This window comes from Arvicanthis niloticus, chromosome 10 (genome assembly GCF_011762505.2).
Source record: "Arvicanthis niloticus isolate mArvNil1 chromosome 10, mArvNil1.pat.X, whole genome shotgun sequence".
NCBI classification, from domain to species: domain Eukaryota; kingdom Metazoa; phylum Chordata; class Mammalia; order Rodentia; family Muridae; genus Arvicanthis; species Arvicanthis niloticus.
Window position 1 is genome coordinate 24108985 of NC_047667.1, and position 19824 is coordinate 24128808.

Below are 19824 nucleotides of genomic sequence, written 5' to 3' on the forward strand. Positions count from 1 at the left end.
TGGCACTTCATAGGTGCTTTATTATACAGAAGAACCGGATATTTACATCTTGACAATTTTTATAGTTCACATGGCTGGGGGTGGGGTGGGGCATGGGACTGGAACCCAGAAGGGATGTGGAGGTGGTGGGTCATAGGTAAGAGAACTTGGTAACCCAGAGCAGAGGTAGTCAGAGGGACTGGGGCCAGGAAGATGGGGGTTCCTACTACCTCTCCCATCCTTGCCCCGAGAGCCTCCTGCCTACTGCCCTTAGAAGCTCTTCTTTCTTCTCCTCCCTTACGCTTTAAGCCTTTATTTACTCTTCCTGGCAAAGTGATCCCAAAGGACCAGGAGAGGAGGTAAAGAGAGGAAAGGTAGGGTCTAGTAGGAAGCCCTGCCAACTCATAGTCTTCCCATTTTAGCTCTACATTTGTTTTTGGTTTTCATTTTCATGAGATGCTTAACAAGCCACGGTCCACCATGAGTTCTCTGTAAGAGAAGATTGTGGTTGGCACTAGCTAATGGCACAGCACACAGAGCCCAAGGTAGTACATACCAAGTCCTGACATTTCCACCGCCACCGTCTCAGTCCCTGGAGTGGATTCTTTTCCATGGCCACTATTTGGGAAGATTTTGTTAATGATAACAACAAAGGACTTAAGTGCCCTGAACAGTTTGGTTTTTCATCCTGTGACCAGTCAAAGACTCGTGGTCTTTCTTGTCAGATCCACATATGTAGAACAGAGACCTGGAAATTTGCTTAGAAGACACATGGTCTTCAACTGATCACAAAGGAGGTAACCAAAAGGAATAACATTCTGGCTTGCTAGAAATTTGGCCCAAAATAAAACACAAAGAAACTTCACTACTCGATCTCATTTGGGGGTAAATGTATATGAACTAGTATTTTGGGGTTTTGTTTGGTTGATTGCTTTTGTTTTTTGAGACAGAGTTTCATGTAGCCTGGGCTAGCCTCAAACTCATTATGTAGCTGAGGATGACCCTAACACTCAATCTTCCTGACTCCATATTCCACATTCTGGGATTATCTGTATGCACCACCACTCCTGGCTACACATTTTAAATAAAAGTTTATGGAAGACAGTCAGTCCAGCTCTCTTTTCCCTTGCCTCTTTAATTAGAAAGTTGAAAATTGGCTAACATCCAGATTTAGAAGCAGACAGTAAAGTGACAACTGTGCCATGCTAAAGCTTGCAGCCCAAAGGGGCTGGCTCACTTCCATAGAAGACCTCTTTAAGGATCAATGCCTATATTCTTAGACCACCAGCACATTAGCCACTCCACTCTACTTCAGGGCTGGTTCCTTAACTGCAAAGGGAACCATGATCCCATAGTGGTGTAAGCAGGGAGAGCAGGGTAAAAATCTAGGTAACTTGCTAGAAGTCAAGGCTCCCTAAAAGAATGCCAATTTTGCCATTGTGATGGCTTGCATATACATGGATCAGGGAATGGCACTATTAAGAAGTGTGGCCTTGTTGGCTAGGTGTGTCACTGTGGGTGTGGACTTTAATACCCTAGTCCTAGCTGCCTAGACGTGAGTATTCAGCTAGCAGCCTTCAGATGAAGATGTAGAACTCTCAGCTCCTCCTGCACCATGCCTGCCTGGATGCTGCCATGTTCCCACCTTGATGATAATGGACTGAACCTCTGAACCTGTAAGACTGCCCCAATTAAATGTTGTTCTTATAAGAGTTGCCTTGGTCATGGTGTCTGTTCACAGCAGTAAAACCCTAAGACAGCCCTAAGACAGCCATTCCTAGGGAATCTCAGAAAACCACCAATTCTTGGTGGGTAAGGGGACTTCCCACCAAGGGCTCTCACAGCCCTGGAGTAATAAAGAGATCAGACACCCAGAAACAATTGATAAATAAATTTGCCATCTTTTAGTGAATGCCCACTCTGAAACTGACCCCATGAGAAGACCTTAAGAAATTATAAAGTCACCCTTTTTCTGCTTCTGAGCCTTCTACAGTCTAGAGGCTACTCAGTGAATCACAAGAGGTTTCGAAATGTTCTGAGCTCCGTGCATGGCTTCTGACTCATCTCTCCACCCCACTTGTTGTCCTATGGCAGAATTTTCACTGGGCACTCGGGAGATCTCAGAGAAGCTAAGCTATGGAAAGTTAACTATTAAACTTAGAGAAGGACCTTCTCAGCTTGTTTTAAAGGTGGAGGTTTTGGAAAGAGGACTTGGCTAGGGATCACAACAGGACTCAGGCAGAGAATGGTGCTCCACTGGCCTTCAGGATCCAAACTCTGTCCTTTCTGTGTAAATGGTGTTGTGGGGCCGGTCCCAGGAGCAATCGGCACCTATTGTTGAATCTCGGCTTCTCTTCACTTCTTACCTCTCCTCCCTGAGATTGAATTCCTGTGTTTGGTGGAGGCACTCGTAGTCCCTCAACTGCACTTGGGGAAGAATAGGGTGGGGAAGATCAAGAGGGGAGAGTCAGAGGATCAAAGGCCTGTTGGGGCACCAGGAGCCCCACATAGCCACAGCACTCCCTAAAATGCAATACCCACAATACAAATATCCCTTCTCTTGGGTTTTTCCATCCCTCCCAGAAACAGGATCGGGATGAGAAGAGAGGTCCGGACCTTGGTGGGATGCATAAAACCACATGAAGGTGACATAGAGTTCGGGGAAGCCCATAGACCTACAAACTTTGCAATGTGTATCTTGCCAGGACCCGAGAAACCTGTCTTGCAGAGGGCAGGAATTTTATTTCTGCTTGGGGTCTGTGTGGGGCGGGAGCACACACAAGGTTCTCTTTCTCCCTGCCCCACCTTGGGGCTGAGGCAGCCTCCTCCAGTGTCTGCCCCAGTAGGATAAGAGGGATGGGGTGGGTGGGGGAGAGCAGAATGCAAAATCTGTCCTGGACGAGGGATAACCTCTGGCACTTCATCCCAGGTTAGCTTCATAGGGGCTTTGAAAGAGGGTGGCATTTTGTGATGTCATGGGGTAGCACTCCATGGTGTGAAGATGAGTCCCCTGGAGAAAACCATGCTAAATTCTGTGAGAGATTTGTAAGTGTTCCATGAAAAGCAAACAGAAACCTATCATCAAATAATTAAGTTTAACCGCTGTAGTAATTAAGCCAAAAGGTCCTAATTTTCAGGACCCTTTAGGCACGAACATGACCCTAGGACTCTAAGAATGGAACACAATATGCAATGTCTTCCAAAGCGTATTTTAACAGGAAGCACTTTGGCACAGCATAGGTCAAGATTAATGGGACGCAGAACACATTTTATATCCTATCCACACGTCATAGGGGAGACGCCCCAATGTCTTTGGTAGTTGTCTTCCAGTGCCCTTCTCTGTGAGGCTTCCCTGCTCACTGTGCACTCACGGATCATGGCTCTGTCAGCTCCCGGCTCCTTTCACTGTCTTTTGCTTTCCCCCTTTCTCCTAAGCACATTTCCCAGGTCTCTGTCATACAAATTTGGATTGGACAGGGAAGGCCCAGGGTGAAAGTGAAGCTGAAAGCCAAGTCAAAGCAAGACCTGGAAGCACACATTGGTGATGGCCATGGAGAGAGAACAGTGGAGCCAGGGGCGTTGGCCATCCTGCTGTGGAGTTGTAGTTGTCTTTCTTTTATAAGCAGCCATCGTTGGGGGGGAGGGGACAGGGAGGACAAACAGGGAGGGATATTTACAAGTGAGAGGCAAAGAGAGAGCCAGAGGGCCAGAGGGCTCCACCCGCGGAAGAGCCACGGCCTGCCAATGTGGCTCCCTCTGCCCTCAGCAGCAGTTCCCCATTCATGGGAGGTTGTGGGTTCCCAAACTTGGTCCCATCAGGCTCTACAAAATGGTTTCCCTCCAGCCTGGCGGCCCCTGGCTGATGACGGGAGATGAGGGTCACTGAAGGGAAGCCATAGGTCTCTAACCCAGGAGGTTGCCCAGCCTCAGAAGTTTCCAGAATAAGATCCACATCAGAGAAAGCCACCAGCGCTTGGGTGGAGTCGCAGGAGCTCTTCTCCAACTCGCCGGCTGCAGCGTAGGCTAGGGGCCCTGGGGACCGAGGGCTTGGCCAGAGCCTCCGAAGGTCATCCCGGAAGTGAGGGTTGAAGAGCAGGTAGAGCAGTGGGTTGAGGCAGGCAGGCAGAGGCAGCACCACCAGAAGGACCGACTTGACAGCCTCGGGGGTGACAGGGAAGAGGTCCAACATGGAGGCAAAGCTGAGGAAGGCCACGGGGCAGTAGAGAAGGCCATCTGCAAAGATGAGCCAGGCCACGTGCCGCACCATGGCGCAGTCCCACACGGCCTCAAAGTCACCGCGAGGCAGGTCACAGTAGAGCTTGATGTAGGCGCCGGCCACCACCAGGAAGCAGAGCGAGTTCATCATCACCAGGGCTACGGCGAAGCCCAGGGCGGCCGGGCGGCCCTCGGGCGGGGCGTAGGGCAGGCAGAGCGGGGAGGCGCCGTATTCCCCCACCGAGGCCAGCGGCAGCGCGGCGGCCAGCCCGGCCAGCGCCAGGCATCCCAGTGCGCCTGCGCGGACGCTGCCTGGCGACGGCGCCTTCCCGTAGGCACGGACGCAGGTCACAGAGATGCTGCACTGCACAGCCGCCAGTGTGAGCAGCAGCACCGACGCCTCCGAGCCTAAGACGGCCAGAAAGCCCGTAGCCTGGCATCCTAGCCCGCTCTCCCAGCGGGCTCCATACTCGGCGAACTGGCCGAAGGTCAAGGCGTCCACCGAGGCCAGGAGACCGCAGGAAATGCCCGTCAGGGCGTTGGCGCCTGCGATCGCACCCACCACAAGCTTGACCGGGGACAGCGGGCTGGGCCCGCCGGCAAAGACTGTCAGCAGCACCAACCCGTTACAGAGTACCGAGAGCAGCACGATGGCCCACACAGCAAGGCGAATGCCCCAGCTCTCAAAGAGGTGCTCGCAGGGCTTGAAGGGGCCTGTGAGAGAGAGGAGCAGATGTAAGCCCAGAGCCAGGGATGCCAGAACCCAGCTAGCTGGCAAAGCCAGGCTCTATGATCAGACAACTCCTAACAAAAGGAGACCAACAGGAGAGAATTTCTTTCTGAAATGCAGACTTGAAAACTCAGAAAACTCCTGGAAATAGGGGTTAGAAATTATGAGGAAAGTGCAAAGAAAATACACAGAAATAGATGGCGGGATGCAAGGCAAACCCAGACCTGAGGAAATGCTAAGAAACTCAGTCTTCCTAAAGAAGCAAGATTGGGAGAGACAGAAGGAACAAACTGTCCTACAGGAGTGAAGAAATATTATGGCTGGAGCAAAGGCAGAATGAGGAGCTGTCCAGCCACTTTATGGTGGTGACTCTGCCCAAGTAATTATTGACATTTCCAAGGTCAAGAAGTCCTGAGTGGACTTAGGCTGGTTCTCCCTTGCTTTGAGTACACTTCATTGTTCGTCATGCAATCTGTATTTGGAAGACAAAGGGCACAGTCGTAGAAAACTTTGCCAAGTTTAGTAGTTCACATCTACAGTCCCAACACTCAGGGAGCTGAGGCAAGAGGAAGATGTGTTTGAGACCAACCTGAAATGATAGTGAGACCCTAACTAAAAACAAAGAAAAAATACTTCGAACTTCTCCAGTTTTCCAACTTGACCCCACAGTAGATTGGTAGGACCCTGGCGTCTTTCCATCTCTCTCCCCAAAGCTATTCTTAAGTCACCTTGTAACTTTTGGGCATATTATTTCTTCATTTCCTGTGGCTCTAGACGTGTTTTTCAATGTATTGCTAGGTAGCTTGGGAATTTAAGAGAGTTCTGTGAGAGCTATTTTAAAAACATTTTTTCTAATTATGAAATAATAGGTGGGAATTTGAAAATATAGCATGGCAAAATTTAAACTGTTTTTGGCCTCACCACTCAAAAAGAACTCCTTATTTTGGCATATTTTCTTCCAGGTTTTAATATGTATATTTAAAATAAGTTGGGGTTTTGTTGTCCTCAAATTAAGCTTTGCATACTTCCTCATAACCTCAAAAAACATATTTTTAATGGCTGTATAATAACTACCCCATCATATAATGGGCAGCAATTTATTTGACCATTTGTGTGAGCTATTTTTAAAGCAAGTTCAAGTTGGACCTTGTTTTCCAGAACTTTCTTTTTTACCTCATCCTTGTTGATCGCTGATTTTCAGACATAAAACTCCTGGGGCAGAGCCATTGAAGCACGGGTTTCCTAGCAAAATATGCTATATGGGTCTTTCCCCATCCACCACTAGAGGGCGTACTTTGCCACTAAGAGCTGATATGGAGCAAGGTCAAGGCTGAAAGCTTTCTGGGCAAAGGGCTTAAGCCAAAGAAATATGGAAATCTGGAAAACGAAGGTGAGATGAAATAAAAACAGCTAACTGTTTGTAATTTTGTTTTATTCTGAACAGATCTTGGCCCACACATCACTGTGCTGTCTTCTGGCATGGCCTGTTGGCGTTTTATTGTTTTGGTTCAGCTTTTTTGAAACAGGTTCTCACTATGTAGCTCTGGCTGCCTGGAACTTGAGATGTCGACCAGGCTGGCCTCAAACTCAAAGATCCATGTGCCTCTGTGTCCTGAGTACTGGGATTAAAGGCACACACTACCATTCCTGGCTCTATTAACATTTTATACACAGGGAAGGGACTCTTCTCACTTAAAATCGAACAAATAAAAAACTCAGGTGTGTGGCATCAAGAAAAATGAGCCACTCCCCTTTCTTTCCAGCAACATGGCTCTCATGGCCTCAGGTTAGACTCCAGAGGAGGCTTCCCTGGCTCTTTGGAAGTACTTTAGAAATTATCCAGAGTGTTTCCACCCTAGAAGACATTAATAAAGAGATTTCACTCTTCTCGGGATGGAGAAGGTGATCTTTCAGAGCTTCTCCTGGTTCTATGTGTCTGTGGTGTGTGTGTGTGTGTGTGTGTGTGTGTGTGTGTGTGTGTGTGTGTGTCTGTTTGTGTGTTTGAGGGTATGTTCAAAAAGCAGCCCCAGCGGCCCTAGCAATGGCATCAAGACATTCTTCCTCACTTCTCTCTTCCATGAGAACAACACATTCCTAGATGCATAACCTTTGATGTGGCTGAATTGTGGAGGTTGCTTGACCTTTCCCAACCCCACTGCTTCCCCTGTGTAGACACCCATGGGAAAAACTCCAGCTCCTCTTAACAAGGGTTGTACCTGACCCTCACCCCAGCAGGTTGAGCTTTGGGCAAAGAACATATTTGCAACATAGACTTTAAATAAGCTAAACTGGCTTCTCACCCAGGCAATTGGGTGTCCCCTCCCCAGCTCCCCAGCCACCCATTTCACCTGGAACAGGGCTGCACTGGACACTGGGGTGTGGCTTTGAGTCCTCCGTCTCCATCTGGAGCTCATCCAGGTCTAGGTCATCTAAGAAGGGAAAACAGAATATGTCTAGAGTCAGTTAAGACAAACGTTAATGTCTTTTATTTAAGCTGATGTCTCCCTACCTAACTGCTCAACACTGCTCATTCAATAGCCCTGCTATTTCTACTCTTGGGTGCCAGTATTTGGACAGCTACATGGTCTCTGCTTGTGGATAATGCATATTTCTAGTTCTCTGCAAGGTACGTTTCACTCTCCACTATTCTGCATTTTCTTGTGCCTAGTCATCTTTAGCCCATGAGTGCTGCACAGTGTGGCTCATGGCTGCTCTAATAAGGAGAGCTAGTGATTACATAGCTCCTCATCGAGCTAGCCTACCATTGCAGTTCCATGTCCTGTTATGAACACTGCACATGAAGAATATTGGAAGCTGGGAGCCGGGGGGGAGGGGGGGGGAAGGAGGAGGAGGTGATAGAGGAGGAAGAGGGAAGTATGGAGGGTAGGGGGAGGGAGGACAAGGAGGAATATTGATGCTGAGCATGGTGGGACATGCCTGTGATTCCAGAATTTGTAAAGGCAGGAAGATCAGGAGTTCAAGGTCATCCTCACCTACAAAGCAAGTAAGAAGTAAGTCTGAGCTACATGAAACCTTTCTCAATAGCAGACATTAAGACTTGAGTTCAGAGCCTCAGCAAACACATAAAAGCCAGGCACAGTGGCATGCATCTGCATCTCTAGCACAGCTGGGACACATTGACACAAGACAGCATTGAGATGGGGAGGCTGGGGTTGAGGGGGATAGGAGGATCCCTGTATCCCCCCAGACAATCAGTGTAGCCAGTCCTTGATCTCTGGCCTCAGTGGATGGCCTAGTCTTAGGAAATAAGGTGGAAAGCAATGGAGAAAGACAGGCAGCATCCCTGGCCCTCACAGCCACATAGACACACAGATCTACACACACACACACACACACACACACACACACACACACACACACACCAGTGGTTTGTGTTCTAAGGCTGATGTCTGTGGGTCAGAGTGTTCCATCAGCTCCCTCTGTCATAGAATAAGTAGATGACTCTGGCTCACAAAATCGGGTTCCTGTTTAGCTCTTTTCTCCCCATTTACACAGGTAAACATCTGTTAGGAGTTTCCCAGAAGCCTGGAAAATTATGGAGCTGCCCTTGATATGGACAGCTTCAGGGCAGGTGGAAGGCCAGAGTGTACCCACAGAGCCCTGGCATTTCCTTTCTTCTCTACCTTTCATTCCCCACCTGCCCATCCGCTCCAGAAAGGATTTCAGTGACTCTTTGAGATCAAAATGCATGAATGAAATACAGGAGGTGAGACCTAACAGACTGTCTAAGGCTGGGAAAGTCACGGCCAAGGTGTTAAGTAACCACTCTTCAAATGAAGAGGAAATCGAATCTGGCTGGAACAGCAGCTCCTGGCTTTCTTTCTGCTCCTTTGCTTTCACAGGAAGTGAGGGGCCCTGCCCCAGCTCCTGTTACAGGCTGCAGGCAGCCTACTAACTCAACAGACCCGTGGTTCTCCAAGACCTAAGCCCAGCGGAAAGTTTCACCTTGTGGAAGGAAAATTTCCATTTCTCTTTCCAGCCCCCTTTCACTCCCCCAAGGAGTGTGCAGCAGACATCCGGGACTGTCCCTGGGGGATAGTTGTCTGCTGGCCCTGCTAGTTGCTGGGCTCTTCCTCTTCCTCCTTCTCCTCCTCCTCCTTCTCCTCCTCCTCCTTAGAGTCTGTACCCCCTTTGGGAGATGCTTCTGTCCTGTTTCCATTCACTAGGAGGGATGTTCTCAGAGATCCCCAGACACTACAAGACTTGACTTCCATAATCTGTGTTCTAGATTATACAATGACAGTGTCCCCACTGACTAACACACTTGCCCTCGAACAGAACCCTCCAGTCCTTCCTCACAGCCATTGAGAAATGTATTATCTGTTTTTACTGAAAGATAAGGAAGTTAAGCTCAGGTTAAAATACGTCAAAGGCAACCCAAATGGTACATGGTGTCATCGGGTTTGGACTGAGTTCTGTCCACACTGTAACACCAGCATGAAGTGCTGTAAATAAGTCTTATGTAGCCCAGACCTGCCTTAAGCTGGTTATGTAGATGATGATAACTTGAAACACCTGAACCTCTTGCCTTCTCCTTGGGCCTGCTAGAATCCTGGAGTGTGTGGCAGCACCAAACACAGCTTTAGATTTAATTTTTCCTGTTCACCTTCTATGAGACACTAGGAGACGTTAAAGATGGAAAATGAAATCTCACCAGGAAGGACTCCTTTCTCTATCCTAACTGTACTTACAGTTGGGAACACAGGGGAAGCATCCTTCTTTCCCTCCTCCCAAGACATACTTTATAGACAACCCCTTAGAACCCACCGGCTACCTACTTCCAACTTTCTCTTTACCCCAATTCTTCCAGAAATAGATATATCTGGCTCAAGACAATCTGTTCACTCAGCAGGACCATGTACTCAGTGGCCACTTAAATTTCACACGTAAACTCATAGGAAGAACAGAGGCAAAGGACACCCAGCCCTGGTAGCAATACTCCCTTGCAATGTTCTGTTTAGTTCTAGGACACAGAGTAAGCCCCCCCCCCCCCAAAAAAAAAAAAAACAGGTTTAGTTCAATTAATTTAATACTATCATCATTAGTAGTTGTGCTAATTAATTGTCTTCTGAGAACAACCAAAGGCTGCAAGGGGTGGTCACTAAGACAAAGTGGGTGCCCCATTGGGCAGGGAGAGTCAGAGAGGGCTGCAGGAGGGGCTGCAAAGGCTGGGAAGGTGTTGACATACCTGTTCCCGTCCTTACGATCATTCTTTTTCAACAATGAAACAGAGTGTGCAAACAGTGGGCCAGTTCTTTCCAGGTCACAAGGATCCCACCAATACTTCTCTAAACCTCCCCTCAAGATTCTCCTCAGTCCCCAACACCTGCAGCCCAGGGTCCCCAGACACTCACAGTGGTTCTCAGCTTGTCCAGCAAGGAGACCCAGAGGCCTCTTTGGTGCCTCCTCTTCCTCTGGATGAAAGTCTTCGGCCTGCCACTGCCCAGAGGTCTTGAAGAAGTTGGCACAGATGCCATAGGCACAGCACTGGTAAGCGTAGGGCACCTCCAGGATCCTAGGGTCAGGGAGAGGCTGCCTTAGTGTGTTTGGGATCTAAGACCTTAGTGTGGATACCCTCAGCACATGGTCTTCAACCCCAGAGCACCCTGCTCCCTCTAGAGCAGTGGTTCTCGACTGTCCTAATGCTGAGACCCTTTAATTACAGTTCCTTATGTTGTGGTGACCTGTAACCATAAAATTATTTCTGTTGACACTTCATAGCTCCTATTATGAATCATAATATAAATATCTGTGTTTCTGATGGTTTTAGGTAACCCCTGTAAAGGGGTCATTTCACCCCTTTAGGGTTTGAGACTACAGGTTGAGAGAACCACAACTCTAGACATTTCTTTAGAGGAATCTTGAAGCCTGATTCTTGACCTCAAAGGGTTCTGGAGAGATTGTAGTCTTCTTTTCATTCAGCTTGACTGAGAGGGAGAGAGAAGCCCTCTGCCTATTGATTTAGAAGTCCCCACCGGAGGCTCTGAGGCGGGAGCAGTTTCCCCGAGGTCACACAGAACCCAGGGCATTCTGCTCCTCAGCAGTAACTCTTTCTTGTCTAATGTTTAAGGAGTCAGAGGCTGGGGTGCGACTCATCGAGGGAACGCTTGTCTGGCAGGCACACGCCCCTTGGGTTGGATTCCAAGTGCTGGGGAAAGGGGGCATGGAGTCTTTTTATTTTTCTTTCTCCCTTTTCCTACTTTGTCTTTCCTTCCCTCCCTTTCTCTCCTTTTCCTCCCCTGTCCCTCCTTTTCTTTTTTCTTTCAAGACAGGATCTCATGTGACCCAGGCTGGCCTCAGACTCCGCCTGAAGCCAAGGATAAGATAACCTTGAACCGCCCATCTTCTTTCTTTCTTTCACCTCCCAGGTACATAGGACCATGCACAACACCTCTTTTTTTACGCTTGAGTGTGTATGAACACACTCCTACGCACACTAGCAGACACCAGAAGAGGGTGTCAAGCACCCTCCTTCTCCATTACTCTCTAACTACTTCAATGAGACAAGGTTTCCCCCTGAACTCGGCCTGTTTTCTTGGCTAATCTAAAAGCCAGCAAACTCAGGTCATCCTCCCGTCTCTATACTCCTTAAAGGTGGGATTACAGGCATGCATGGGATAGCAGCTTATTATATAGGTGCTGTGATCCCACCTTCTGTTATCAGAACTGTGCAGCGAGAGCTCTGAACTACTGAGCCATCTCTCCAACCCTTTTCCTTCCTTCCTTCTTCCTTCCTTTCTTTCTTTCTTCCTTCCCTCCTTCCTTCCTTCTTTCTTTCTTTGCTTCTTTCTTTCTTTCTCTTTTTTAAGCAACGATTTCCCCAGTGACTCTTCACCCCTGTCTTCTGTGAAACCAACACTCTGTCCCCTGCCCAGCTCCCAGCATAACAGAACTGGATGTTGTGCCCTCTGAGGGCGAGGACAGATGCCTTGGGCATCTCATTAGCTTGCAGCAGACAAAGCTTGGGCCACACAGGCTGCTCTACTGCCGCCACTACATGGAGGAAGCCTGGATGTCATTAGCACCAGGGATTGGCTGTGCAGCTCGATTTCCACCCATTGGTGCCCTGGGCTCTGCCCTGACTCTGTGCCGCAGAGGAGGATGGGATCACCAGGCTGTGGAGAAGCAGGCAAGGAATACAGAGAGCTAAAGAACCTCTGCTCGGCTCCACTCCCTTCCTCTCAGGTCCCAGTGTCCTTAGATTGGTGGTTGAGATGGGGGGGGGGGGGGAGGGAAAGAGGTAGGGGGAAAGAGAGCCATGCCCCTGGTTATCTGACAGGAAGTCAGTGGAGCCAAACTTCAAGCTACCAGGCCACTCTCAGGGTGAGACCCTGTGGCTTTTTCTGTCTCCCGGTTCTTAAGGTGTCTCTCCTCCGGCAGAGGGCAAGCCAAGCTCTCACCTCAGTTTTGGGAAACTGTCCTTGGAGAAGGCCTGAGACAGGGCCAAGTTCCCTTTGAGCTTCAGGTGCATCAGGCCTCCCAGCCCAGCCAGGGGCAGTGTGGTCAGCTGGTTGTCAGTCAGGTCCCTAGGACAGTGCATGATCAGGGTTATTGGCAGTCAGTGGGACTGTTGAGGGGGCAGGGTTTTGTTGAGGGTGTGGTCAGTGTGCCTGGGATGAAGTAAGAGGAAAGGAGCAAAGAACAGAAGATAAACACAAGGGATAGTGTGTGCTCTGGGGCTTTAGGGGTTTCTAGAGACCCCCTCTGTTAACTCATTCATTCAACAAACCTTGGGTGATAGCTATGGGGCTCTCCTAAATTAACGTCAAATTGTCCCAATCTATAGGTAACAGAGCCCCACAACTGTAGCTTCTGTGTCTGGGTCCCATCTAGGAATCCGTGCTCAGCGCCTTGGGAGATTTCTCTGCTATTTGCCTATATCACATGTATTCCCTCTGCTTCTATCTGATGACTGGAACGGGTAGGACAGAGTTGGTCATCCAGCCCCAAACAGGCATTGGATCATCCATTCTGCCTTGCAGACGCTGCCTGGTAGCCAGTGGTGAGGACATACACAACCTCTGCTGGAGACTTTATTAGACCAAGCCTAGAGTCCAATGCAAACACTAGGACCACAGACTGTGCGTCGTGGAAACAGCCCTGGACTGGCAGGCAGGAAACCTGGCACTGTCACCAATTCCCTGTGTAACCAAAGAGAGCCACAAATCTGCCCAAGTTCCAATGGCCTCATCTTTCAAAGGATAAAAATATCTGTCCTACCTAGCTGGCAGGAGTGTGGCAAATAGACAGGAGATGGAGGTGAGAATTTTACAAGCCCAAGGCCCAGAGCCCAGAGAGCCACAGACTAGGGAGGCGGACTGCATGCCACATGGGAGTCATGGCAGGTCCTTAAGCAGGCTTCTCTTCCTAGACCTTGGAGAAGTCATCAGTGTAGTAAGGGTCTGTGCTAGATAATGACCAAGGCCATTGGCTTTGAGGAGTCTTTGTGGTAGTTAGAAAGGTTTCTATGAAGGTAGAAATGCCTTTGGGACACACAACATGGCAGGCAGGGAGGATGCCAGCTCCTCCATAGGCAGAAACCTGTGTGTAACTAATAACCTGTCCCACACAGTGTGTGGCAACCAGGTCAGAAGCTCTTTTCAGCCTGACACAAAGACCATGCACCAGCGCTGAATACTCTCTGCTTGCATCCTAGGAGATTCAAAGATTCGTGGTTCCCTCCTGCCTCGCAGCTCTCTGAGACCCTGGGTTCTCTATCAACCGTCATCCTCTTGGACTGAGAAGCTCAGACACATATGTCCTCTTTGTTGGTGAATGTGGAGGATTTAGAGGCCAGAGGAGAAGTGAGGGGAGGGAGCACAATGAGGACCAAGGCTGCCAAAACATTGCAGAACATCAGCAGATGATATTCCAGGGTTTGCAGGAAGCAGGCTCTGTGTTTACCAGTCCTCACAGTGTGTCAAACACACACTTAGGATGATTGATTAGGCCTCTCAGACCTCCCTGTGATGTGTGGTGAAACATTTGTACAAGTCCCTGCTCACTGGTGGCCCTCCTGCATCCCCAAACAGCCCACAGTCCTGCTTGGCCCTCAGCAGCCTGGAAGAAAGTTCAAGGAGTACTCACAGCTTAACCAAGGATCGAAGCGTCGAGAAAGCCTCGGGGTGGATGGCACGGATGGTATTCCAACTCAGGTCTCTGTGAGCAGAAGGCAGGAGGTAGGAGGGGGGCAGGAACACATGGGAAAGGCATTGTTCCTATCCTGGGCCTATCTTGGGCTCTTCTCACATACTTTCCATCTGGCCTTCCCAAGTAGCAATGGCTTGAAGCCTTTGGGGGAAAGGTTATTACTGCTGCCTAATTCCCAACCTGCTTGTAGCCTCTGGAATGAAGCCATCATGTCTTGATTCCAGAACCTCAGAACATCCTGGGTAATACTGGAGAAGGGTCTGCATGACTGTCTGGATGAGGAAGTGCTATGTGTGTGTGTGTGTGTGTGTGTGTGTGTGTGTGTGTGTGTGTGTGTATGTGTGTATGTGTGTAAGGGCTGTGGAAAAGAAATAAACATACATGCAGTGAGTACTTAAACTGGACACATATGCTATGGAAATGATGTTGGAGGGACACGGGTGTCCCCCAGATCCCACCCCTGGGTGCTCAGGTACTCACAGAGCTTGCAAGGAGCTCAGCTGGCTGAAGGTATCGGCACCAATTTCCCAGATCCGGTTATGTCGGAGGCCACTAGAGCAGCAGAGAGACTAGATGAGCCTGCAGGCCCAGACTCTGGCTCTGATCCACGCCCCTCAAGCACTGGAAGGAAGAAAGAAGAGCCCCCCACTTCTCCTGGCACAGGAAAAAAGGCCCGGCCCGCGGAAGTCACCAGAATTAAAGGGAACACAAGGGGATCCGGTTGCCTTGGGTAAGTGGGTCAGGAGACAAAGCCACAAAACCATCCCTGTGGCCCAAAAGGGAGTCAGCTTCCAGGGTTCCCACCAGGCCTGGCTCCCAGCCCAGATGAACTGCCCCCCACTTTCCCTGACAGCCATGGGTCCTGCAGACCCTAGCCTAGCAGCAGACACTGTCCAGTCCCTGGGTAATCAAGTGACTGCATTGAATTGAGAAGCAGAGTTTAGTAGACTTATTGTCTGACTAGGAGATAGCTCCTGGATGCCAACAATGTCAAAGACATTGTCACTCAGACAAACCAGACAAATCCAGATATATCTTCCCTGTCATGGCCCCATAAAACATTGCCCTGCCTAGAATCAGGGACAGCTACAGGGAACTCAGACGACATAGTAGTTTTAAAAAATTGGAGATGGGCAAATGGGGCTCAAAGAAATTTTAAAGTGAGCTCTTCCTTGTGATGTTGGAGGCTCATATGAGACCATGCTTGTCTTTGTATCCGTGAGCACACATGTACGAGTGAATGCAGATGGGTCATGGAACAGGGAAACACATACTCCCAAATCTAGGCTGCTTCCAGTTCCTCCAAAGACTTTTCGTGGCTCACACAGAGCGCCATGGCGGCCCTGGCCCTCCACTGGCTTAATCGCAATGCATTTTAATGTTGCTACTGACTCAGCAGGAGCTAGCCTGAGACTACTGACTCAGCAGGAGCTAGCCTGAGACTACTGACTCAGCAGGAGCTAGCCTGAGACTACTGACTCAGCAGGAGCTAGCCTGAGACTCTTTTGGGCACCTGTTCCTAATAAAATCATCTATTGTGAGTTCTAGGGGATGTGCCCAGGCCTTGCTGAGCCCCCAGCCCTACATCTAGGTCCAACAGACTGAGAAGAAAGAAGGGTTAGAACATGCTTAGGCCCTGACTCCCTCTCTCAGACCTGCCTAGTCTCCCTTGCGTGACTTTGGCCCTAGCCGACCCCAGACTTACATTTCCTCCAACTTCTGACATCTGTGCAGGCTGGGAAGCTCCTCAATCTGATTATGAGACAGTTCCCTGGGGAAGAGACAGAGCCCAGCTCAGAGGGAAGCAGTATCTACATGAGGGTAGAAGGCAGGGGCAGGGATGGGGGCAGGGAAAGCACCGTGGTCATGGCTGTGCTTTTCGGTGGGAACACAGTATGGCCATCTCATGGCAGAGTACCAGTCTCCTCCATTAGATTTCTCTTCCCTCCTCCCGCTAAGCCCCACATAGAACTAAGCCTACATAGAACCAAGTTGGCTTTTGGTTTTTCATCAGGGCTGCGTTATGAACATGTTATCCTGCAGGACCCTGAGGAAAACAGCTCAAAGTGAGGACTATGAAGATGAGGAGAGAGGCCAACATCGGGGCATAGGGCGCTGAAACAGTCAGTAGGAAATATGGGCATTGCTGAGCAAGATGCTCGACGTCACTCATGGAAATAGTATTCCCATGGAAATGGTGCTGATAACCACCACTTACGGAGCTAGCAGAGAAAAGAAATGCTGGGAACCCTCATCTGGCCCAACTCTTCCTTCAGGCAAGGAACTTAAGGCCTGGGTCTTCAGCCTAGGACCTGCCCAAAGTCACACTGCCAGTTAGTAGACATTTAGTCTGGAGCCCACATCTCCAGATGTCAATGTTCCCATCTGGAGCTGCTTCTAAGCTCCCTAGGGAGCAGCCTTAGACTGAAGTTAGAATCCAGGTGGGAAGAAAAACTGAGCCAACTTAAGTAGCTTCAGAATACCAGAAGCAATTAAGTCCCTGCCTAATGATGTCAAGCCCCTACTATGTCGTATGTGCATTAAACACAGACAGTTTCCAGGTCTCACAAATTGACTCTCATTTTAAACAGAAGGTTTAAATTCAGAGACATTAAAGAACAAATCCAAATGAACATAGCTAGTGAGAAGCAGACTTGGTCTCAGACCACTCAGATCCAACTCCAGAGACCAAAGTCCTTCCTCTTGAACAGGAGAGGACAGTCTCTCCCAGATTCTCAGCAGGAGTCTGTGTTGACCACTCTCCCCAAAGAGATGTGACCAAGTACCACAGAAGCGGCCGAGGCTTTCACTGTGACACAGGGACAGGGATACAATGCCAGGACTGTAGAATGGTCATGAGCCACTCACAGGATTCGGAGCCTAGGCAGCTGCTGGCACATTCCTGGTGGGAGCAGTCTGATGCCTGCGCGGGTCAAGGTCCTGCAGGGGGAACAGAGACAAAGCTGGCACCAGGCCCAGAGCCCTGCCATTCCCAGCCACCCGTCTCTAACACTGGACCTGATGTTGTCGTGGGAGGACAGAGCTGACAAGAAAGAGCAGTGGGAAACACAGGGAAGGGGCGGGGCTACGGGAACAGGAAGTAGCTGGCTCCTGCCTCCGAGCGCTGAGTTCCCCTGACCTAGGTGAGCTGAGGTGGGTAGTTGAGAGAAAGAGAGCCTCAATCCATGGGCTCTGTTTGTCCGATGATTCCTACAGCTCCAAATCTACCCATATACCTTCAACACATCCACACCCCACCTCTCAATGGTCCCGCAACACTGGGCCTTAGGGACTAAATCTTCTCTGCTCTTGGGGCCTTCAAGGGGAGGGACAGCCACGGTGAGGAGCAGCGGCTCCAGTAGGATTATGGGAACACACTTTGATCCCTGTGCCGAGGGGAAAGAGACAGGTTAGGATGCAGATGGTTGTGAGGGCCGACTGGAGAATGAGCTCGGATTAGGCACAGGGTAGCCCTAGAGCAACTCCCAAGGCCAAGGTCGTCCCCGGGAAACTATTATTACTTTCATGGAAAATTTTCCACATGCCACTGAGCTAGGAGGAAGACAATAAGAGGCACAGAGGAAGGTGCCAGTCCCAGCCATGACATGAATGAGTAGTGTGGTCGGGCAGGGAGTTGACTTCCTAACATTCACATTACGTGCCTGCTCGCTTTCTTTCTTTCCCAGGGTGCAGTGCATTTTGAGCGCCTGTTATATATATACTTATCCGCATGATGCAAAGTAGAGCATGGAGACACTAAGGAAGACATTGTTGGAATCAAGCCTCTCAAAGTCAGTCCTCAGTGTACCATGGCTCAGGATTAGGAGCTCTGAAGCCGGATCTGACAAATCTAAGCCATACAGAGGAGTGCCAGCCTCCTCCCAACTTCCTGCTGCCCCCGCCTTGCCTGCAGACAGCAGCACATCTGGAGATAGCCAAAGACCTGGGGCTGAGCCAGTAGCTTACGCAGAGTAGAGGAAAGGTGATGGGAGGAGCGGGTGGCCTGGACAGCCATTCAGATGAAGGGAGGTAAAAGAGTCCCCAGTGGAGGGAAAGGGAAGCCACTCACAGGATCTCCAGGCTAGTAGTGCCTTTGAGGTCTGGGAACTCCTGGATGTCAGCGGCACCATTCAAGGATCTGCAAATAGAGAAAACAGGCTCTGGACGGGTGGGTCAGACATGTCAACATGTGTGCTCTCTCTTGGCTTCAGTCTTCTCCTGTTCAGGGGCGCTACCTTTTGGGGAACATGTCATTTCCCCCCAAGCCTCCCTCAAATTAGCCACTTTGGCCCCATGGGAAGTTTAGCCATGTTTATAATAATTTGTTTGTTAGTTCAGTTTTATTAAAAGACAGTATCTCTCTTTTATGTAGTTCTAACTGGATGTATTGGAACTCATTACATAGACCAGGCTAGCCCACTTGTCTCTGCCTCCTGAGTGCTGAGATCAAAGGCATACATCATTGTACCTAGCTCCCAGTCACTTTCTTAAATTGATACAGCCCTGCCCAGTCCATCTGAGCTGAGACTGAGCCCAGCAACTCCAGCATTGAGGCCTTTGGTTTGTAAAAAGGCAAAACCAAACCCAGATGAGAGACACATGAAATGTTGCATGTTGTCATTGTTTCGTATTGAGATGGGAGTCTCCCATAACCCAGACTGGCTTCAAACTTATTATACAGCAGACGTTAGCCTCGAACCCCAATCCTCCTGCCTTCACCTCCGGAGCACTAGATGATAAGTATGTGTCACCGATCCTGGTGGGAGTGTCTTCTCTAAAAGGCAAGTGTTGGGAGTAGGGTCACATGCCTTTACTCTTAGCCCTGGGAAAGTGGGAGCTAGAGGATCGGGAGTTAGAGACCAGCCTTGGCCATGTGAAACCTTGTCACAAAAGAACAAACGCCGTGAGAGGGCCCCGGAGGAAGCAGAGTAGCATCCAATAAGGATGCACCTCATGCACCTCAGGTTTCCTCTGTAGGGACTGGAGTACCTACCTCACAGATTGGGATGGGGAGGAAATGTAATGAGAACATAGCAGGGAAACGTGCCTGGAGGTTAGCTGTGTGGAGTGAACACAGTGTGCTGCAAACAATCCATGGAAGCCTTGTTTTTAAAAAAGTGGGACCTTAGGCTTGGAGTTAGATGAGTTGGGAAAGGAAACAAAGGACTTCCTTCAGGCCAAGCGTGAGAACAACGGCATTGTGAGGGCCCCAGGAAGCTGTGCACAGGGCACTGGAGAAGCAGCCTGAAGGGCACGCAGAATTCACTGCAGGTGTGTATGGAGCAACTACCACGAGCCAAATAGACCAAAAAGGTCAGAGATGTGCATGCGGGTATGAAGAAGGGCTCTCTTCATCCATGTGGGATGATGGGAGTTATGGGAAGAGGCAACCAGGTTGTGAATGAAGGTGGAGGGGCACCATCAAGTTCCAGCAGATCTTGGGATAGGTCTGAGAAAGTGTAAGTCTAGGGCCCCAAAGACCTCTCCTGTGGTGCCTGGCCACTGAGAGGTCTGCCTCTAAGAGGTAGGGGGCAGGAGAGAGCAAGCAGGAGGGAATAGGGGAGAAGTCCAGACTACAGAACCCAATGGCAGCCTCTGGTGCTCACTTACAGTGTGTGCAGTTTAGACAGGTACTGGAATGCCGATCTTCCCACAAACTGGATTGGGTTGTCATAAAAATGTCTGGAAGAAAAAGACCCAAGCCCTAGTTCAGATCTCACTTTTTTCAG

At 49.6% G+C, this 19824-nt stretch overlaps 1 protein-coding gene across 1 annotated transcript in view; it reads right to left on the reverse strand.

Annotated features, from left to right (window-relative positions):
• The window catches only part of Lgr6 (leucine rich repeat containing G protein-coupled receptor 6), a 122700-nt gene continuing 102876 nt past the window's right edge, over positions 1–19824 (reverse strand). The window contains exons 9-18 of the mRNA XM_034513281.2: positions 19706–19777; positions 18165–18233; positions 16964–17035; positions 15801–15866; positions 14576–14647; positions 14033–14104; positions 12346–12471; positions 10300–10460; positions 7273–7353; positions 1–4908 (exon numbers count right to left, since the gene is read on the reverse strand). Of these exons, the coding sequence (XP_034369172.1) occupies positions 3653–4908; positions 7273–7353; positions 10300–10460; positions 12346–12471; positions 14033–14104; positions 14576–14647; positions 15801–15866; positions 16964–17035; positions 18165–18233; positions 19706–19777 (2047 nt within the window). The 3' untranslated portion in view covers positions 1–3652. The remainder of the gene's footprint in view (positions 4909–7272; positions 7354–10299; positions 10461–12345; positions 12472–14032; positions 14105–14575; positions 14648–15800; positions 15867–16963; positions 17036–18164; positions 18234–19705; positions 19778–19824) is intronic.